This window comes from Antechinus flavipes, chromosome 1 (genome assembly GCF_016432865.1).
Source record: "Antechinus flavipes isolate AdamAnt ecotype Samford, QLD, Australia chromosome 1, AdamAnt_v2, whole genome shotgun sequence".
In the NCBI taxonomy this organism is placed as follows: Eukaryota; Metazoa; Chordata; class Mammalia; order Dasyuromorphia; family Dasyuridae; genus Antechinus; species Antechinus flavipes.
The window spans coordinates 116,649,260-116,670,021 of record NC_067398.1 but is presented as its reverse complement, the minus strand read 5'-3'; the positions used below and the strand labels follow the sequence as shown (position 1 = coordinate 116,670,021).

Here is a 20,762-nt window from a genome sequence, read left to right as displayed (position 1 = left end):
ATGGAAAGCTTAGGTGCATATCTCATGTCAGCAGGGTAAATACTTTTTGGCTTTCTCTTCCCAATCAGTAGGGAATAATTTTCCACTTCAAAGGAGGCAGAATTTTTCCTCTTGGGAAAGAAATTTAGCTACCGTTAGGGTATTTACTGGTAATTTGTATGCAATGTTCTCCTTAGCAACCAACAGTTTTTATAACTTGCCTATCATAGAGATTAAAATGAAATCTAACCTTACTATTGAAACTCTTCTAAAACATTCAGTATTTCTTCTAGGACAAACCATTTTCAAACAACATTTAAACAGAAGACAGTTTATTAAAGAGATTTAAGTTTCATAAGGCCCCTGTGTTATACAAAAATGCCTACTCCTATCTATTTAAATTCAGCAAAACAGCAAATTTAGTCACATTTTGACTTTTGAAAGCCATTTTAGTGTCCTATTCTGTTATTTTGATATAGCTATTGAATAATATAGTTAGTTTTTTTTCACTATTGCTTTCTATTTTTTGTTCCCGTCTCTCTTATCCCCTTCCCCTGCCCCAACAGATTGGTTAAAGTAACTTTATATGGATCCCAGATAAAATTGTACAACATTGAAACTGCTGTGCCATCAGTATTGAAACCTGACCTCATTGATGTGTGAGTATGGATTTTTTTTTCCTGTCTAGGTGTAAAGTTCTATTTTTTTAGGTACAAGATTTACTCTTGACAGAATTCTTACAGAATCCAAAGAAGCCAAAAAATGAGAGTGGTATGGAGATGAGAATATTAATTATAAGTACTCTACCCCTCTTCACTACATACACATATGTGCCTTAGGGTTTTTTCCTTTTCCTTTCCCTCCTTTTTCTTGTCTTCCCTAGTTATCCTCATTCTTTCTCTGTCTCCTTCCTTTTTGCTCTTCATCCTTGTCTTCCTTCTCTCTGTACTTTCTTTCCTTCCTTCTCATTTCCTTTCCTTTCCCTTCCCCTTTTCTCCTAGTTTTCTGCCTTCTTCCTGCCCTTCTTATTCCCTATCCTTTTTTTATCTTCTCCCTTTCTGTCCCTTTTCCTTTCTCTCCTCTTATATTTCTTTCTTCCTTTTCTTCTCTGCCTCATCTTGTTGCTCTCCTCCCTCTCCCCCTCCTTTTCTTTTCTTCATAATCTTCTATCTCTCTTCCCCTTCTCCCCTGTAGGTCTTACTTTCCTCTCTACCTGTCATTTTTCTTCCCTTTCTCTTTCCTTTCCAGCTTTTCTAAGAGCATATGTTGTTTTCCTTTTCCATTTTCTGCTGCAGTCTTCACAAATTTTCTGGATTTGGGGAGTGTGATCAGAGTATAAAGGCATGAATTTCTCATGCCCTAAGTTGGATGATGGTTTTCAGTATTGTTATATCCAGCTTTAAAGAAATCTGAAGTTAGTTTCATGGAAAATGTGATAGTAATTCTAATGGTACTTTGATTTGTCTTGGCCAAAGATATGTATTTCATTTAAGTAAATCAGTAAATACTAGCCAGTGGAGGCAGAACCAAATGACCAATTGGTTAAAAATTACAGGGAAGTATATTTCAGCCTAAGGTAGTACTTTTAAAAAATTAGAATTCTCTGTAAATGTTGCCTTTTGTGGTAATGAACTCTGTATCACAGAAGATTTTCAATTAATGACTAAATGAAAATTTTGGCGGGATAATTTAGAGAGAAATTATGCTTTGGGTAAGTGTTGAACAAGTAACTTGTAAAGTTACTTCTCAGCTTTAAAATTCAGTGAATCCAGTATGTCTTCCTTGTCCCACTTCTCCCTCTTAACCCTTGCCCAGGTTCTCCAAGTACTCATCTAGTAATTTTATTAAATTTGTATTTGATACATTAAGTAAAATCTTCAAATGGAAAAATAAACTTTGTCATTTTCTTTTTCTTCAGCAATTCATTCTTATAAGGAGGTTAAAGAGCACGATTATCAAGCTGATTTATACACAAAATAATTAGAGTAGTACTCCAGATTTTAGATACACTGATTATATTTCCTTTAAGTGGCTTTAAGACAGTAATTTTAAAGCATCTTTTGTTTAGTGAGTTTGATTACTATCTCTACTTTTTTGATTCTTGAGGAGGATGTAACATTACTTTTGATTTCTCTTTTATTTAATAATAATTATTTAACTTTAATGATTTATAAGGCACAGTACAGACTCTGGAGAAAGCAAACCTGTTTCTGTATTTTAAAATTTATCATGTAGCTAGGAGGATACCAGAGCTCCAGAATTTCATTTCTATTTTAGTGCCTTAATAAGGCTCCCTTAAATACCTGTCACTTAAAAAGTATAATTAAAGCTGATTGTAATTGTTAATTAATAATATTTAATAGCTGGCCTTAACTTTTTTTTTTTCTTTTTTGGCTGAGGCTGTTGGGGTTAAGTGACTTGCCCAGGGTCACATAGCTAGGAAGTGTTAAATATCTGAGACCAGATTTGAACTCAGGTCCTCCTGACTTCAGGACTGGTACTTTATCCACTGTGCCACCAAAAAGAACCTTAACTGTTGATGTGAAATTAAGGTAGTAATTTTGAAGATTATACATTATTTTACAAGTTGTATTTTTTTAAAAATAACTTTACTATTTTCTTAATTATTACACTGTAAAGTATCCAGCATTTTTTCATTTGTTAGGTGCTACATGAAAAGGTAATAGCTTTCCACTGTGTCTGTCACATTGATAAAATGCCACTTTTGTTGATGGAATTCCTGTTCCAGAAGAAAACTTAGTTGGTGATAGATTATTACCATAAGCTTTAAAATGTAGTCTTCTTTCTCTTTTCCCAGTCATGCTCAGTCCCTGGCAGCGCTCCAGGCTTACTCTCATTGGTTAGCACAATTTTATAGTGAAGCTCATCGACAGAACCCACAGCAGTTCATCTCGCTGGTCTCCACTGCCATGGAAGCAGTCACACCTCTTATTAGTTCCAAGGTATTGAAATATAGAGAGCCAGTTTTGGCTCAGGGTTGGGAGTCAATAAAAATGATTTTAAAATCCACTTTCTTGTGGAAAGGTCAAAAACTTTTGCAGAAGACCAGTATTTTCAATAAATGCTCATGTTGAACATCTGTGTGCACCTGTTGTGCATTTGACCCAGATATATGGGCAGTCCTTACACTTCTATATATAATATTTTATAGCTTTATAATAGATACTTTGTTCAAAACAATCCAGTAAGATAACAAAATTGTGTTATTCAAGTTAAATGTTTCCCCTTATATTGCAGAACTAGAATTTGGGAGAACCAAGATTTTGTGACTGGTGCTCTTTCTACATATAAAGTATACTGTCTCCTCAGGCTTATATCTTCTTGCTGCCTTGACTTCATCTTTTGCTAGTCTCTGGTAATGTTTGAATAGATAAAGGCAGCAGTATATTCACACTCAGGATAGTATGATCCATGTGAAGTCATTATTAACCTTGAATGATCTGTATTAATATTTCTACAGAAGTATTTTATATTTGGAAAAGAGGAGTGGAGGTAGGAAATGCCTATGTTTGATTTTACTTTGCACATTTTTCAGTAAACATCTGTGAACTAGATATAAGAATTTGGATCTCTTGTCCTCAGAACTTCTGCTCCTAAATTCATGCTTATAGAGTAAATATTTTTCTGCTGAAGGAAAGCATGATAAAATGTAATCAAGGAAATATAATCACAGATAGAAAGTATTCACTTCATAGTCTTTTGGCATTGTATGAGGGAATATTCTCTTAAAAACAGATTTCATGCATACATGTATAGTAAAGGACTTTTCCTCACTGTAAAAGATATAGTTATCATGAAGCATTATATTGGAAACTATGGTGGAAGCAAAAGATGCCTATGAAAACAATGAGAATAAGATTTTGATTATTATTTATTAATGTCAAAAATGTTGGGATTCTAATGATTGTAGAAAAGGATTTTGTTCTTGATTATTTCTGGATTCTTGGTTTATATCACTTTTATTTCAGAATATACTTAGAAATGACTTGTCTTTTTCTATGGAATTAGTAAACTCTTGTTAAAATTAACTTACTGATTTGAAGGTGGTAGAGGGTTTAAGGAAGTTGTGCAGTGGCCTCATGGTAGTAGCAAAAATAGTAGAATATACTGAGGATTGCTTCTCTCACTCACTTCCCACCACCTTATACCAAGTCAAATGAATAGGTGCCAGTTGGATAATAATGAGTATAGGTTTAATCATAAAGGTAGAGTGAACAAAGCAAAATTTTCTTGGTTGGTGCCAGAAAGGTCTTGTCATTCTTGTCATTCTAGGCTAAAAAATGGTACAATCTGTTATTGCTTAATATTAAAATATTAAAACATCCTAGGACTTATTAGCTGCAATTCTTTCCCATCTCTCTATTACTTACTTTTTAAAGTTCCATCCATCTTTCAGAATCCAGCTTGAAATATTAGATTATAAACTTCTTGAGACCGAGAACTGGGTTTTAGTTTATCTTTGTATCCCCCAGGGCCTTGCAGATCCATATGGCATGACTTTGTGGGCCTATGATTAAAGTTTCTAGACCTATGTTATTGAATAATGGATCAAAGTCATCCTGAAGGTAGGTTTTTAGTAGAGCTATAGACAACTACTGGCTCTGTTGTACATTTCCAAGGACTTAATGATGACATAGCATGATTACCATATTCACTGTTACCCTAGAACTGTGAAAAATAAATTTAAAATAAAATAAAAATAAAATTGGGATCAAAAAGAGCCCAAAAGATTGGAACAGTAGGCTGATTTTAAAAGATCAAATTTAATGGGAATACATATAAAGTCCTGTACTGGAATAAGAATCGAATAGGAAAAATAGTTAGATGGCAGTTTATTTGAAAGACCTGGGTATTTTAGTGGATTGCAGGATCAACATGATTCATCCATGTGATATAATAGATTCTGGATTGCATTAGTTAGATATATAGTGCCTCAGATTAAAAAATAATATGATGCTCCTTCTTGTCTCAAGTCACATATAAAATGTCTAAGTCTTAGACATCACATTTTAAGAAGAATGTCAGTAAGTCAGAAGGTGATGATAAAAAGTCCTGAAGGCATGTCATAAAAAGGATTATTTGAAACCAGAAGAAGAGAAGGCTTGGAGTTGGGAGAGTAGTGTATCACAAAAGTGCTGTCTATGTGTGCTTTCTTATATTTTAAAGATTATTAGCATGTGGAAGAGGAATTATTATTAGATTTGTTTTTGCTTTATCTTGGAGAACTAAACTATCTAGGAGTAGTGGCAAGAAGTAGAGGGAGACAATTTTTAGCTTAATGTAGGGGGAAAATTCTCATAGTAGAGCTGTTCAAATTAAATCGACTACCTCTGGTCCTAGTGTATTTTCTGTTATACCTGTAGGGGTGTTGTCTTTGAACAGATCTTGGATAATTATTGTAGGAAATATTGTAAATGTTTTAGGTAGCTTTTGGATTAGATCTCTCAAATCCCTCATAATTCTGAGATTGTGTCTTAAGTATCTGAATTGACTGTAAATATGGCCATCATGGTTAAGTGTCATATTTGATTCCTTTATTATTTATCTTTGCTGCTTACTTGGACCTTACCTAAAAATGACTTTTTTTTTCATCACTGTATTATTGTGTTTGTGTTATTACTTCTTCCTTCCTCTTAATGATTGTAAATTCATGGAATATAGGGCTGTGTTTTGTCTTTTTGTAGGTAATCAGTAGTTATTGGTTTTTCAGACTACCCTATTATCCTAAGGGCATATAAAAAGCCTACATTTGAGTATTATCAATTATAGTGCTTAATGTGAATAAGATTCATTATAAGGACAAGACTTTGAGACAGTTTTTTTTTTTTTTAAAAGCCTCAGAGGATGGATCCAGTTTGAAAAGGAGAGGCGGGGGTGAGGGGGAGCACAGAAATGAGAGAAAAATAAAAAAGTTGCAATAAATTATAAATTGTAGATGAGGAGTGTTGAAGCATTAACCTGGAGAATAATTCTTGGGTGCAGTTAGAGAAGACTTCTTAGAGGAAAGGTGAGTTTCCCATCTTTGAGAGTATACAAGAGAAAAGGTCATTGCAGGCAGGGAAGTAATGTGACCAAAAATCAGAGTAAGATCAAGATTGTAATGTATAGCTTCATTTGGATAGAGAGGTTTTGATGGGAGAGTATAAAGAGGTAAGTAAGGTAGAGTGGGAATTTTGTGCATAGTTGAGACAACTGAATGTTTATATTGTAAAGTTTATAGGGAGTTAAATTTAAAAAGGGTGATTGAAAAAAGCCTGGCTATTCTATTCAGGATGAATTAAGACAGGCAGAAATTTGTGGCAGAGACTTTGGAAGTATTCCAGATAGGAAGTCTGTGGAAATAATGAGGAAGAGTGGAATCTGAAAGAAATTACAGAGGGAGAATTTCTTATGATTTGAGAGTTATGATTTGGCAACATTAAAATTGAAATTTGGTTTAGGAAAGAAAGGAAAAATTAGTGTGTCTTTTAATTAGCGTCTCTGTCCTATATCTAGTTCCAATAAATGGAATTACTGGATTTTGTCTTCCTCAGGTACAGGAGAAATTACTCTTGTCTGCGTGCCATTTACTGGTCTCTTTAGCCACTACAGTGCGGCCAGTCTTTCTCATCAGCATCCCAGCAGTTCAGAAAGTATTCAACAGAATCACAGATACTTCTGCCCAGCCACTTGTGGATAAGGTAAGAGTTGAATTAAGTTCTTTGGCTGGATAAAAATCCAGCTCTTGTTCATAACTTTAGATAGATATTTATTTTCATATCTTTCACTAAAAGATTAATTTTTGCAGATTGTTAGGATTGAACTTCTAAAATGATCACATTCTAGTATTCTTCCTAGTCTAAGCTATTAAGAAAATTCTGGTTTAGGAACAGACTCATAGAAAAAGATTTTGTCTTATCATTCTCCTTCAGAAACAGGTATTTTGACTCCAAATGTAAGTGTGTTTACACTTTCTTTATGGTGTATAGGGTCTGTTTTTTGAGATTGATAAGATTTTAGATAAACCCCCTTTATTAGCTCATGAGAAGTCTCAAGCTAAAAATTAGGGTGGAGGAAATAAGCTGTTTCTACTTGGAATATTTAGAGGAGGGATAAGAATCTTTAGCTATAAATTCAAGGAACTTGAAGGACATTTTCTTTGAAAATCCCCCAATGACATAATATGTAATTAGCCCCTTAGAGAAAATAATAATTTAAGGCAGGAACATGATGGTTAAACTTTCTTGTTTGGGCAGTTACAAAGAGGTAGGAGTGGGGTGGAGTCTGTATGTATGTGCATTACTTGTTGAACTTTCATGTTTGTGATTCTGATGCCAGTGTATGTTTGTAGATTCCCATTTTAAAAAAAATATATATTAGTTGTTCATGGCTGTCTTTCCTAGGCCCAGGTGTTGGTATGCCGAGCCCTCTCCAATGTACTACTGCTTCCTTGGCCAAACCTCCCAGAAAGTGAGCAGCAGTGGGCAGTGCGTTCAACAAACCATGCCAGCCTCATTTCAGCTCTGACCCGAGACTATCGCCACCTGAAATCCAGTGCCATTGTCCCACAGAGGAAGATGCAGTTGGAAGATAGTAAGTGTATTAGGTTACTGATTAATAACAGTGGAATCCTGATAATAGTTCAAAAAATTTTCACAACCATGCTCACATGATCCATATAATAGACTTGGAGGCTATGCAGAAATAGATGTATCTGTATTTCATGGGAGGAGGAAACCAATAAGCCAAAGAGATCAAATGATTTGCATTGAATCCACACAACTAGGTTAGTGGGAAAGTTGTCTACCACACCATTATACCTGCTTTCTGCAAAGTTGTCTGAATAAGAAGGATCTGCAACTTCTTTATCATATCTTAGCTTAACAGTCAAGAGAATTGATGAACTCAGGGGAGATGGATTTCTTGATTAGTGTTTATGTGTTCATCCTTTCAAGCTTGTGAATACTGTCTACTTTGCAAAGGCTAAATTTAGGGGTACAAATAGGATCAAGTAAGATCATCTCTTTTTGAATCTAATCTTTATTATTATATTTTGAGTCGCAATTAGAGTTAAATGACTTGCTCAGGGTCACACATCTAGGAAGTATTAGGTGTCTGAGACTGGCTTTGAACTCAGGTCTTCCTGACTTCAGGGCCTAAGACCATCTGTTTTTGAAATATATTCTGAACGTCAGTATTTACCTGGAGTCAAGGTGATGTGGTTGATGTAGAGCTAGAGGGGACCACAGAAACCATCTAGTACAAGTCTGATTTTATAGATGATGAAGCTAGTGTTTTAGAGTGTTAAGTAGGAAGATTAAAAGAGTTGTCTGGTCATCTGGATTGAGAACCCCAGAGAAAAGATTTGATCCTTGTGCCTCTGACTCTGAAGCCAGTGCTCATCCTCTGGACCATGTTGTTGTCTAGATTTGAAAGAAAAAAATTATATATGATTACTGTACTCTTGCCTAAGATAGCTACCTTGTCTCTTTAGTTAGTTTGATTACTATTAATTTATTATTATTTATGTAGATATCTGCCTCCTTAAAGGTAATTTTGGTATTTTTTCTGTGAATTTTGTTTTGGTGAGTGGGGCTCAACAGGCAAATGAGCTGATCAGGATGCTAAGATGTTTAGTGGTTAAGTTTTTTAAGACGTGGATTGCAATTGAGTGTGTGTTGTAACATTTTTAACTTGCAAGGTACATACCTAGTCAATAAAGACTTGATTTGTTCCCATAGAGAGGCTGCTGAATGAATGTAATACCTGATAACTGAACAAATTTATACTTTCTCATATTCCTTACTTGGTCTCTTCTTGGAACACATCATGATATGTAACTTAAATCTTGATTTGCAGCTAAAGTGATTATCCATCAGACACTTAGTGTCTTAGAAGATATCGTGGAAAGTATCTCTGGGGAAGCTACAAAGTCTCGACAGATTTGCTATCAGTCGCTACAAGAATCTGTTCAGGTCTCATTGGCCCTTTTTCCAGCTTTTATTCATCAGTCAGGTATGAATGAGCTCCAAGGCTTTCAGTGATTTATGGGGCTAATGAGAATGAAAGTTGTTAAGAATTCCTTTGAAGAAAACTGGGTTAGTAAAAGTACAGTGCTTCAACTTGCTACATGGAATGAGAATCAACATGGAAAAGGATTATTTTCTCTTTGGTGTCTGGTTCTGAGAGTATAGAATTTAATAAGACAGATTGGTCATGTTCCATGGTAATGAGTCAAACGGAGGACTCTTCTTTTTCTATCAACCGTTATCACCTTGAGTTTTCTTTAGTCCCTGTTATCTCTAACATGGGAAATGGAGGTAGATGAGAGTAATTTGGATTTAATGTGAGAATAAAACTTCTTTCTACTATTGGGCAATCTTCAGAATGACATACAGCAAGTGTTGTCTTAGTTCCAGAGGCGTAAATGTTTTAGCCATGTGAACTTAAGTTAATGTGTTTTTTTGGCATGGTATTTTGAATTACATGAAAGTAATTCAGGAATATCTCAGTCAACAAATATTTGTTGAGTGTGTCATATTTGCAAAGAATTTATATTATCTGGGAAAGCATGTATCAAATAAGGAAATTTCTCAATTAGGGAATGAAGGGCATTACATGTAACTAATATTTTCTATAATTCTTTTTTCACCCAATATTTTATATTTTCCCAAAACATGCAATAATTTTTAACATTCATTTTTTGGTAAAACTTTGTGTTCTAAATTTTTCTCCCCTCTCCTCTTCTCCCCAAGACAACAAACAATTTGATATATATTAAATATATGCAGTCCTTTTAAACATATGTAATTCATTTTAAAAATATGAATCATGTATTCATTAGCTACTTATTCCATAAACTCAAGATTTTTGATCATAGATAGAAATTGATAAAGCCCTCTCCTATGTTAACACAACATCTCTCTCAGTGTGAGTATACCACAGAATTTGCATTCGAAATGATCTATCATATTTAAGGACTAGGGAATTTTTTGACTTCCAAAGGAGCTTTTAATTGCTACAAAGAGTATTTAAACAGATCATTCCAAAGGTCTTTTCTCAGTGGCCCTTAAGTCTTTTTTTCCTTTCCGTGTATTGCTTACAGTAGTGTCAGTGGATGGGTGTCTCAGTATAAGGAGTTCAGGGAAAGTGACTATAGGGCTTAGAACTGGCCATAGAGTTTGTAGAAAAGAGTTCATGAAGCATAGGGCATTTATTAGATGCGACTGATGAGATGCTGAGTTTGATTCGTTTATTTTGTGTTTATTAGATGTGACTGATGAGATGCTGAGTTTCTTCCTTACCCTGTTTCAAGGCCTTAGAGTACAGATGGGTGTGCCTTTTACAGAACAGATCATACAGACCTTTTTAAACATGTTTACCAGGTAACTGCAGATAAATTAGTTATATATTTCTGTGGCTGCTTCAAGCTTCATAAAAAATGTTTGAATGATAACAAGTAATTCAATATATTACAAGTTTTTGATTCTTTTGCTTGTTGCTTTGAGAACTGCATTGACTTGTGCCATAAAAAATTTCTTGTGTTTCAATGTCTTCCCCCTCTTCCTCCTTTCCCTCATTTCTTTAGAGAACAGTTAGCTGAAAGCATTCTCCATGAAGGGAGTACTGGCTGTCGGGTGGTTGAGAAATTTCTTAAGATCCTCCAGGTGGTAGTTCAAGAACCTGGCCAAGTGTTCAAGCCTTTCCTTCCAAGCATCATTTCACTATGCATGGAGCAGGTTTGCCCCATTATAGCTGAGGTAAGAGCCTGGGAGCAGATGGGGAAACCTTTTTAAGTTTTTAGGCCAAGTGCTTGAAGGATTTCCTTCCCACCACTTCTTCACATTTTTTTTTCCTCTTTAAAAAAATTATTTTAATCTTAAATACAAAAAAGAAAAAGGAAAAACAACTATTACTATGTACACAGTAGAACATGAGAGAATTGAAAATATAAAGCAGTAAATTTCCATTTCAAGAAAATATAATAAATTGTAATGACCGTGTATTTAAAATCAGCTGGAGTCAGGAATTCAGGTTAAGGGAAAAAATCTTCAATCTTTATTGAAGTGAAGAGGTGAATAAGGATTGCGATAGCAATATGGGCAAGAAGGATTGCGATAGCAATATGGGCAGCTGTGACAGGAAGCCAGCTAACAGAGGATCTGAGCTGAAAAGCCGTCGCAATGGCAATGCAAGCAGTCTCTCCTTCCCCTTCCTTTTCCACTCCCCTGCCTCCACCCACCAAAATCGTCATTTCCTATACAACACATCAGGACTTGCACAAAGAGTGGGCTGGGACCATTCTTTCTCCAAGCATATATATTAATAGAGTATAGTCCAATTACTATTTAGCCTCATGTGCTTGGGACCTCAGTGCATCAATTCAAGCCTCAGCCCATTATAATAAATACTATACATTATGTTCCTATCTGTCCCATATTTTCTAGCCTGCCTTGTAGGTTTTTTTTTTGTTGTTGTTGTTGTTGTTCTCTGCTGTGTAATCTTTACCTTATTCCTACCCTTCCTCTCAAGAAGCTGTAATTAAGTGCAGATAAGTTACATAGATAGCTATACTGATACACAGATACATTTATATGCATCTATGTGAGACTCAACTGGGCCCATTTGTCCTGGTTTCTCTGAAGGTAGACATTTTCCCTCCTAAATCCCAAGTCTTTCTATATTTTTTTAAATCCACCAATTCATTTCCTACACTATAGCAATACAATATTCTAACCTTATACATCTAGTAATTTTAAATAGTTTAAAATAATATTGATGAGTATGGCTGACATATAGTATAGTTTCTTCTCTTGATTAAATCTATTTTAGTTTTAACTTTGAGATCATGATTACTACTCCTGCTTTTTTTATATAATAAATTCTACTCCTGATCTTCATTTTATGTTTGTGTGTATCTCTTTATTTCCTATCCCTCCTGATTCCTCTCCTTCACATTTTTAGTGATGAGGAATTTGGTTTGGAAATTAATATGGGAAGGAGTTCATTACAAAGTTTCAGATTACAGAGAAATGAGTTTATTTTAACTTGTGTAAAAAAAAATGGATCAGTGGTGATTGTTGGGAAAGATTTTAATAGCTTTTAGTCATTAACTTGTGCTTCCTCTACTCTTTTGCTGGCCTTAGTTTTGTGTGCATGATTTTCATGCACAAGTCTATAATTATATCTTTCTTTAAGATAGTTAAATATGTGAAAGCTAGTATGATCTTAGAATTCTTAGCCTCTGCACTGTGATTTAGTTGAACCTTAATAAATTAATGTGATCCCTCAAGAAACCCATTCTTAAGATAAAATGTTCCATTATCTTGGGATAGTGTGGTACTAGTGATTAGATAATATGGACTTAGTGTAAGGGTAAGGGGAGGGCAATTTATTGAGAAAGTCGCTGTTGTTGCAGTGATAATATACATGTGTGTATTTATTAAATGTTAGATAACTCTGTACATTATAGTTATGCCCTATCCCTGTATGAGAGAGCATGTTCTAATATAGTAGAAGCTAGAGATTAACTTGTGCTTGTTATGACACCCATACTAAATCTAGACCTTTCCTTTTTACCTCTGGGATTTAATCATTCCTATAGGGCATTAAGAACTGGCTAATAGTGTTAGATCAACACCCCACGCGTCAAGGAGGCTTTGTTCCTCTTTAAAAAGTATCTCTTTCTACTGGCCACTTTGGTGATTGTCAAGTACTTGTGTTTTCCTGAAAATTTAGATCTTTCTATCCTGTGGATATTCATTCAATAAAAGTGCTGACCTGGTTCCATAAGTTATATTCCATATGGCCAAAAAGCTTCTTTAGGTAGGTAGGAAGGGAAAAGACAGTAACATTTACTAAGAGTATTAAATGTAATCTGGTTAGTTTTTGAAGCAGAGAAATCAATAAATAACTTTCATTCCTGCCTCCCCTCAGAAGCCCTCTTGAGTACAACTGTAAAATAGGAGAGTTAGAGGCATACACTTGAACTTGAGCACTCACTGATTTTCTTTAGTTCTTTGGGCAAGTCACCTTCTGGACTTTTTCATTTGTAAATTTTTTGTGTAATAAAAATAAATTTTATCGCTTTTCCAACCTCACAGAGCTTTGGTGAGGAAAGCACTATTTAAGAATGCTGTATGAACATGACCAATTATCATTACTGGGTTGAGACTGTTGCCAACTCCTTCACAAGGAGAGTTCTAAATTGGTTTTCAAATCTTAGCCCAGATTTGACTCATGATTAAGCCAAAACAGTTCTAGTTGATTTCATTTGAGGATTCAAGTGGAGTTTTTTCCCTCCTCCCCCCCAAACAGGAGCTGTGATTTTATAGTAACCAGACAACTCAGCTGCCTTTGATATGAATAGTATCCCTCTTAGAGAATTTAATGGCATTTCTATGTTTTTCAGCGTCCTTCTCCTGATGTGAAAGCTGAATTGTTTGAACTACTCTTCCGGATTCTCCATCACAACTGGAGGTATTTCTTCAAGTCTAGTGTCTTGGCTAGTGTCCATAGAGGAGTTACAGAAGAGCAGATGGAAAATGAAGTACAATTCAGTGCCATCATGCAGGTAATTTAAAAACTCTTGCAATTGATACTTTTGGTGTAAAATAAGAGTTTAGAAAGTATTCTTGAGAAAGTTATGAATTGGTTTTTTGTGTCATAGATTTTGTTGAATGAAACCTCAGAACCCTTTCTCAGAATAATATTTTAAGTTCATAAAATGGATAGGGTTGTGAAGGAGACCAGTTATACTTAGTTATTAAAGTATTAAAAAAATTAATTTTGGACCCTAGGTAAATAACTCCCTTGTCTGATAGCTACCTTGAAGTTAGACCCCAAAGCATAAGGCTAATTTAATTTTTGTTGTTGTTTTATTCATATGTGAAAATGGAAAAAATACTACATTTAGTTTTTACTGAATGAGTTAAATTGACTTCTTGTTCTTGCTATATTTTATAATTGAATCATCTTTTCCTCTGAGTTAGTTTAAAGTTACAAGTTAAACTTCTTGCCTGTCTTTTTGTAGTTATCTCTTCCAAGGAGACAAGACGTTTGGTACTAGCAAAGATTACAAGATTTAATAAAAGTCCTTTTATTACTTAGTAAGTCTCTTTGTAGCCTGCTCCCACTCCAGCCCTCTTGGTCTATCTTACAGAATTCATCTCTTTAACAAGCTTCACAATGTCCCATTCCCAGAGGCTTAACATAGTTCAAGGATACAGTATGTTAAAGGTCATAGGAAGCCCCTGTATTTTCTTACATCAATTAAGTTGAAATCCCCATATTTATTTCCTTTCCCCATCAAAGAGTAATAACTTTTTTTTTAATTATAGCTTTTTATTTACAAGATGTATGCATGGGTAATTTTATAGCATCGACAATTGCAAAATCTTTTGTTCCAACTTTTCCCCTCCTTCCCTCTCCCCATCTCCCCCAGATGGCAGGTTGACCAATATATGTTAAATATGTTAAAGTATAAATTAAATACAATATATGCGTACATGTCCAAACAATTATTTTGCTGTACAAAAAGAATCGGACTTTGAAATAGTATACAATTAGCCTGTGAAGGAAATCAAATGTAGGTAGACAAAAATAGGGGGATTGGGAATTCTATGTAATGGTTTATAGTCATCTCCCAGAGTTCTTTCATTGGGTGTAGCTGGTTCAATTCATTAGAGTAATAACTCTTAATCCATGATCTTTTCAGGGAGAAGGGAGAGTCAGACTATATCTACCATTTCCATACCCAAGAATAACTAGGAATTATAAATTTTTATAGCCTACTCTGATGTGCTGTGAAGTTTGTTCATAATGGTCACAGTTAGGAGGTAGCATATAAATAATACAATCTAAAGAGAGTTATATTCATTGAGTAGAACATAAGGGTTTTAGGATAGGCTTGCAGACTCAGGTCTTCCTCAATACAGTTGAAACTACTATTAAAAAATGGACTAGGAGATTTTATCTCATTTGAACAAGTGCAATTTAATTTATCACAAATTTATTAAATCACTACTGTATGTAAGACACTATGCAAGATATAAAAGACAAAAAAGTAGTCCTTGTCCTCAAGTAGTTTATCCTCTACTATAACCTAGATACAGTTTTTAAAAATGTTAATATGGTCACCTAAAGGAGGAAAATTAAGATGTGAGAAAATATTGAGAAGTTGAAACTGAAAGAATAGTATGGAGTAGTTAGAAAGTTAATCATATAGGTAGATTTAACGAGAAAACTGTTCTCTTCAGATCTCTTGTGAACTTTAAACAAATTCCTTCAAAATAGTTTCAATCTGTTCTTGAGACTTTTTTGCTTCTATTTCTATAAAAGTTCATTTTATTTCCTAGGCTTTTGGACAATCTTTTCTCCAGCCTGATATCCATTTATTTAAACAAAATCTCTGTTACTTGGAGACTCTGAACACCAAGCAGAAGTTGTATCATAAAGTAAGTTCTGCTCTTCCTTTAGAAATGCTCTCATTGGCTAGATATGTAGATATGAGATATCATTTTTTTAGATTAGTAATTTTTTGAGAACTTGAGAAAGTCTGACATTTGCCTACCTGCCTGGGGAGGACTAAAAAGCAGAGATTTTCTGATACTAACTGTGGCTGTATATATTGAAAACTGTTGTCTTTTCTACCTGCAGAAGATCTTTCGGACCACCATGCTGTTTCAGTTTGTGAATGTGCTGCTTCAAGTCCTGGTCCACAAGTCACATGACCTGCTACAAGAAGAGATAGGGATTGCCATTTACAACATGGCTTCAGTTGACTTTGACAGCTTCTATGCGGCCTTCCTCCCAGAGTTTCTGGCTAGCTGTGATGGTGTGGATTCCAACCAGAAAAATGTTCTGGGGAGGAATTTCAAAATGGATCGGGTGAGAGGACAGAGAGGCCAGACCACAGGGAAGGGCGGGTTTGGGCACCCTCATGGCCAGAGGCACCGCCCTCAGAGGGAGGTTGTATCACTCCAGTCCCAGGGATGGTAAGGATCTGAATAGTCAGCTTGTACTAACACTTAGCTTGCCAGGAACTGATGTAGAACCCTAGCTTTTCTCAGCTTGACTTTGCACTTTCTCTTGCTTTTGGCTTTGAGGAAGGAAGCATTCAGTGAAATTGATTAGTGTTTCTGACTTAGTTTAACTAACCAGTTTGAGGGGCACATGAGGTAGGAGACCCATTGCTGGGGGGTAGTCACTTCCTGAGCTTGGGGAACGCTCTGCTTGGAGGTGGCCCTGCTCTTAGCTGACTGTACTGTGCTGGTGTTAGCCCAGTGCCTGGTGTATTGGAATTGCTTAGTAAAGGCTATCTTCATTTATCTGAACAACAGGCGTGTCTTATAGGATCAGTATAAAAGCTTTATTGAAGCTAAAATTATCACCTAGCCTGTGTCTCCCAGAAAAGTTATAAGTATGCATTTATTTAGTCATAAAATTTGTATTACTTAATGTTGTAATGTTAACTCCAGACCCTATGGTCATCAAAACATGAAAATTAAATCCTTGACTGATTATATATTTCCCTAGGTATTAAAGGTTAGCTGATTAGTCTCTTAACCTGTTTTACTTAGGGTTCTTTATCAGTCTTCCCAGTATTCTTCATACTATTAATTAATGTAGCCATGCAGGTCAGAGAAGTATTTGTCTGCCTCCTTTGCCATTTGCCTGACTGTTTCTGAACTGGAGCCATTGAAGAAAGAAGAGGAGGTCCAGGCAGGTGTCTTGTGCAGTTCCTTTAGTCCTTTCATTGTGACAGTAGCCAAAGGAAAGTCAGAGGTGGAAACAGATTGCAGTCTCTGTTTGTTAGCAGCACAGGCTACATGTCATGCTAACTGGGCCTTGGGCTGATGGACACACCAGCTAATTTCCCGCATTGTTATCCTAACTTCCAGCTTGTCGTCCTTGGCAAGACTGAGTTTTAGTTGTCTGGTCATAATTATTGACCTCTTGTGGGAAAGCCATTGTTGCTTTATTGCAGTCTGTTTTTTATCTCTCTTTCCCTAAGTAACAAAGAAATAGAACTTCCTTTTTTCTTCTTAATGTCTGATAGATATTGAAGAATACATATCCGTAGTACATAATAAATTACAGTGACCTCCTCCCATTCTTTTTCTCCTTTGACTTTCTTTATTCCCATAGCCTTTTGTGGTTTCTTTGAGTTCTCTGTTTTTTTTTGCTTACCCTCGGCTCTTAACCTTGAGGTTTTTCCTGTATCTTTTAGTTGTTTCTTCTCTTTTTCCTTGAGTTTTGTATGTGTTTTCAGTTTTTTCTTTTTCTCTTAGATACTCTGATCTTTATCATAGAGAACATGTGATTCATTCTGTTCTTACTGAGGCTTTGAAATTTACTGTCATTAATTTTCAGTATTCTCATTTTCTACCTTTTTTTTTTTTTTTTTTTGATGTGGTGATTGTTAGAGATGTCTCAGATAGGAATATAAGACTTAGAAAAAAAGATTGCAAAGAGGTTTCTGTCTCATTTGGGCATATGTTGGAGTCAGTATATGTCCTTGGAATATTTGATGACAAAATCAATCATCAAAATGGGTTCTTATCTTAATGGGCCCTAGGAAATAGCCCAATGATACTTTGCCACAAATAACATAAAGCTTCTCTAGTTACTGAAAAAACTTGTAAGTAAATTTTGACCTTTGACTCTTCTTTCTTACTTTCCAATCAATTTTTGATGTCTCAAAATGGTCATCAACCTTTTGAGCTCATTAAATCAGTGAAAAGATGCTTGATAGCCACTTGTGAATGTTAGTCCACTCAGGAGATGGTGTGGCTATTATTTTTGAGGAACAGCCAGTTTCCTTATTCAGATTCCTTTGGACTATATGTCATATATCTCTTAATAGACATGTGGTAAAGGGATCATATCTTTAGTATACAGGATCTAGCAACTTTATATTTTGCTAGAACTTCTTCTTATATATCCTTCAATACTTCTGTTGAGAATTCTATTGAGAATTTTTCTTTATGATGCAAAGCCCAGTGCACCATGCCTGTTTCCTTTGGTTATCCTCTCTATGGCTACTAAAGATCACAGATTTAGAGTTGGAAAAAGACCCAAGAGCATCTAATGGAAAAAGACCCAAGAGCATCTAATCTGCAAATCATCATTTCACAGATGAGAAAACTAAGGCTCAGAGAAGTTAGTAAGTGACTTACACCAGATCATACAGATGGTATGTAGCGGAACTGGGATTCCTCTTAACTCCAGATGCTGCTTTTTGTACCACTTCATTTGTCCTACTGGCAATTTCCAGGTGTTCAGAGAAAGCCTCAGAGGAGAAGGAATTAGCAGTGATAATGATTGACAATTGAACTTTTCCTTAGAAATTTTCACCCATTTCCTTTAGTGGGGATTTAAATCTCCCTATAAGTCAGGTAGTATGGTAGTAATTCTTTGCTTGTGAGAAGAAACTGGAGTTGTTAAGGGAAAATAAGGGGAAGAATCAGGGTGGAGTGTTGCCGGATATATTTGTTGAATTTATGATGCTGTGATTTGCTGAAACCCCTGTAGTTTGCCTTTACAAAGTCCAAATTACATCAACTATTGATGCTCACTTTCCAATGCTATTTTCTTTCTTTTTTCTTTTTTAAATTCCATAAATTTCCAAATCCTTTCTTGTGAGGATTGGTTCCTTGAGCTTTAACACTTAAGTATAGTTTCTAACTGTGTTCTCTACCCAGTAGAAATGTTGTAGAAGTAATTTGCATGGGGTGGAAAGGTCACACTAGATAACCTTTCAACTTTACTTGTATGACTCTTGTGTGTTAAGTTTTGTGCTCACACGCATGCATGCGTGTGTGCCTGCATCTGTGTGTATTTAATTTTTTGGTTGTCCTAGTTTTTGTTTTTCTATCTATATTGATCAAATTGACTTTTAAAAAGCTTTGTCTATTATCTCAGAAAGGAGTTGCTCATATTAGCTCTTTGGGAGAAACTATTTAGGGGCAAGAATTATGCAGGGGCTTGACTTTTAGTGAGGGGGGATACTAAATAGGTGGAAAGAAAGATTTCTTCTTTAGGAAGTTTTTTTTTTTTTTTTTTCTCTCTGTGTATGGTATTTTTGTGTAACTGGTTTCTTTTGTAATGACAAACTGAAATTGTTAAAATTCCAAACTGATGTCCCATTTCATCTGAAGAGGCCTTCCATTTTTTCAACTCATTTTTCTTATGTAATGAGCTTGTGTTTGGAGAGGAAACTTATACTGATCTGACCAAGAATTATAGATTAAATTTCAGATTTAATATATGTTGCATTTAGAAGACTTAAGATAATTCATTTTTCATAGAAGGTGGACTGAGAACTGTAGACAAAGCTTTTAATCCCTCTTGATCCTACATGGTTTAACAGATCTGGACCATCCTAAGACCACACAGAGAATGCAGTGTGGGGGTAGGGAGATTGACAAAGGGAGGGAATCCTCACTCTATAAATCACATTCTTTTTTGAGTCAATGGGGTTTATTTCTACAGGCCTGTCAGTTGCTTCAGCTATATCTTTCTATCTTTCAGGACCTGCCATCGTTCACCCAGAATGTGCATCGACTAGTAAATGATCTTCGCTACTACAGACTTTGCAATGACAGTTTGCCCCCTGGCACAGTGAAGCTATAGTGTCTGCACTGGACCCTTATTCTGTTTACTGTCCCAACAGATCTGTACTTCTGCCGCTGCTGCCACCACCACCTCCACCTCCCTTCTCTCAGACCTCTTTGGGGCACACCATGGACACATGTTGGTGAATTTGCACCCTGGGCTCCATTTACAACCTAACCCCCTGTGCCCTACCCTTTGTTCCTGCCTCAGCCCCAGGTGACTCACCAGCACTGTCTTCAGGATGTGTCTTAACACCAATTGTAGTTACCAGGGCATTTGGAGAGGACGGAGAGTCATGTTGTCAGGTATTAGGGTCTTAGCACTTTCTGTGACGTCCGGAGATTTCAGTGGGTGGTCTGTGCAGATCATGTGTATATCAATCATGAGGCAGAAACGCCAAAGACAACTTAAGACATTTGTACCTTCGCATCATTCCGCCTTCTTGCACCTCCTCCCTCCTCCCAAGGCTGTCGAAGGAGAAATGTGACATCAGAACTGTTCTGGCACTTCTGTCACTCCCTATTCTCTCCTGTCTCACCCTTCCCTTCCTCTCTTCCCTCCCCATTTACATCTCTGCTATTTGCAGAGATTAGAAAGACTTACGTTTTTGTTATTGTTTTCTCATCATTCCATTGTGATACTAAGATGCTTAATGGAAATAAAATGCTTATGTTGTTGTTTTAAAAGCTGGCAAAATTAATTCTCTTTCCACAAATAATACCTAGTGGGTTAGCATGCCGAAAACTTAGTAGGAGGCAGAAGATCTGGAAACCCTGAAATTAAAAGTTAACTCTTGAGCCTCTTAATCTTTGCTAATGCAGAGTTGATTTTCCACTGTTCTGCGTGGTGGGGCTGGAAGGGGTATATAGGATCATGCTGTGGCTGGACTCGGATAGAGCAAATGTCTTGTCAGTTTGGCATAATACTGAATTATTTTGTGGGTAATAGATAGCTATAAGTGACTTTAAATGAGAATGTGGTGGGCAGATAAATGTAAATGCTACTCACTTATTTGGGGGAGTGAGTCTTGGCAATTTTAATTATCCCAATCATGTCTCATTTTTAGAGGTCCTCTAGCCACACACCTGTTCCTAGGTTTATATGTGGTTGGGGTGGGGTGTAGTGGACCAGAGCAGAATAAAATTTGGGGTCCTGAGCAGTATTCT

At 35.8% G+C, this 20,762-nt stretch overlaps 1 protein-coding gene across 3 annotated transcripts in view; it reads left to right on the top strand.

Moving 5' to 3' along the window:
• XPO6 (exportin 6) overlaps window positions 1-20,282 on the top strand; it is a 119,802-nt gene extending 99,520 nt beyond the window's left edge. The window contains exons 14-25 of one of the 3 annotated variants that reach the window (XM_051988366.1): window positions 546-638; window positions 2,798-2,942; window positions 6,534-6,680; window positions 7,383-7,572; window positions 8,839-8,994; window positions 10,250-10,364; window positions 10,568-10,739; window positions 13,391-13,552; window positions 15,336-15,434; window positions 15,637-15,867; window positions 16,609-16,701; window positions 19,513-20,282. In XM_051988366.1, the coding sequence (XP_051844326.1) occupies window positions 546-638; window positions 2,798-2,942; window positions 6,534-6,680; window positions 7,383-7,572; window positions 8,839-8,994; window positions 10,250-10,364; window positions 10,568-10,739; window positions 13,391-13,552; window positions 15,336-15,434; window positions 15,637-15,867; window positions 16,609-16,701; window positions 19,513-19,614 (1,705 nt within the window). In that variant the 3' untranslated portion in view covers window positions 19,615-20,282. The other 2 variants (XM_051988374.1, XM_051988357.1) reach the window with 2 other exon arrangements.
• The last annotated feature ends 480 nt before the right edge of the window (window positions 20,283-20,762 follow it).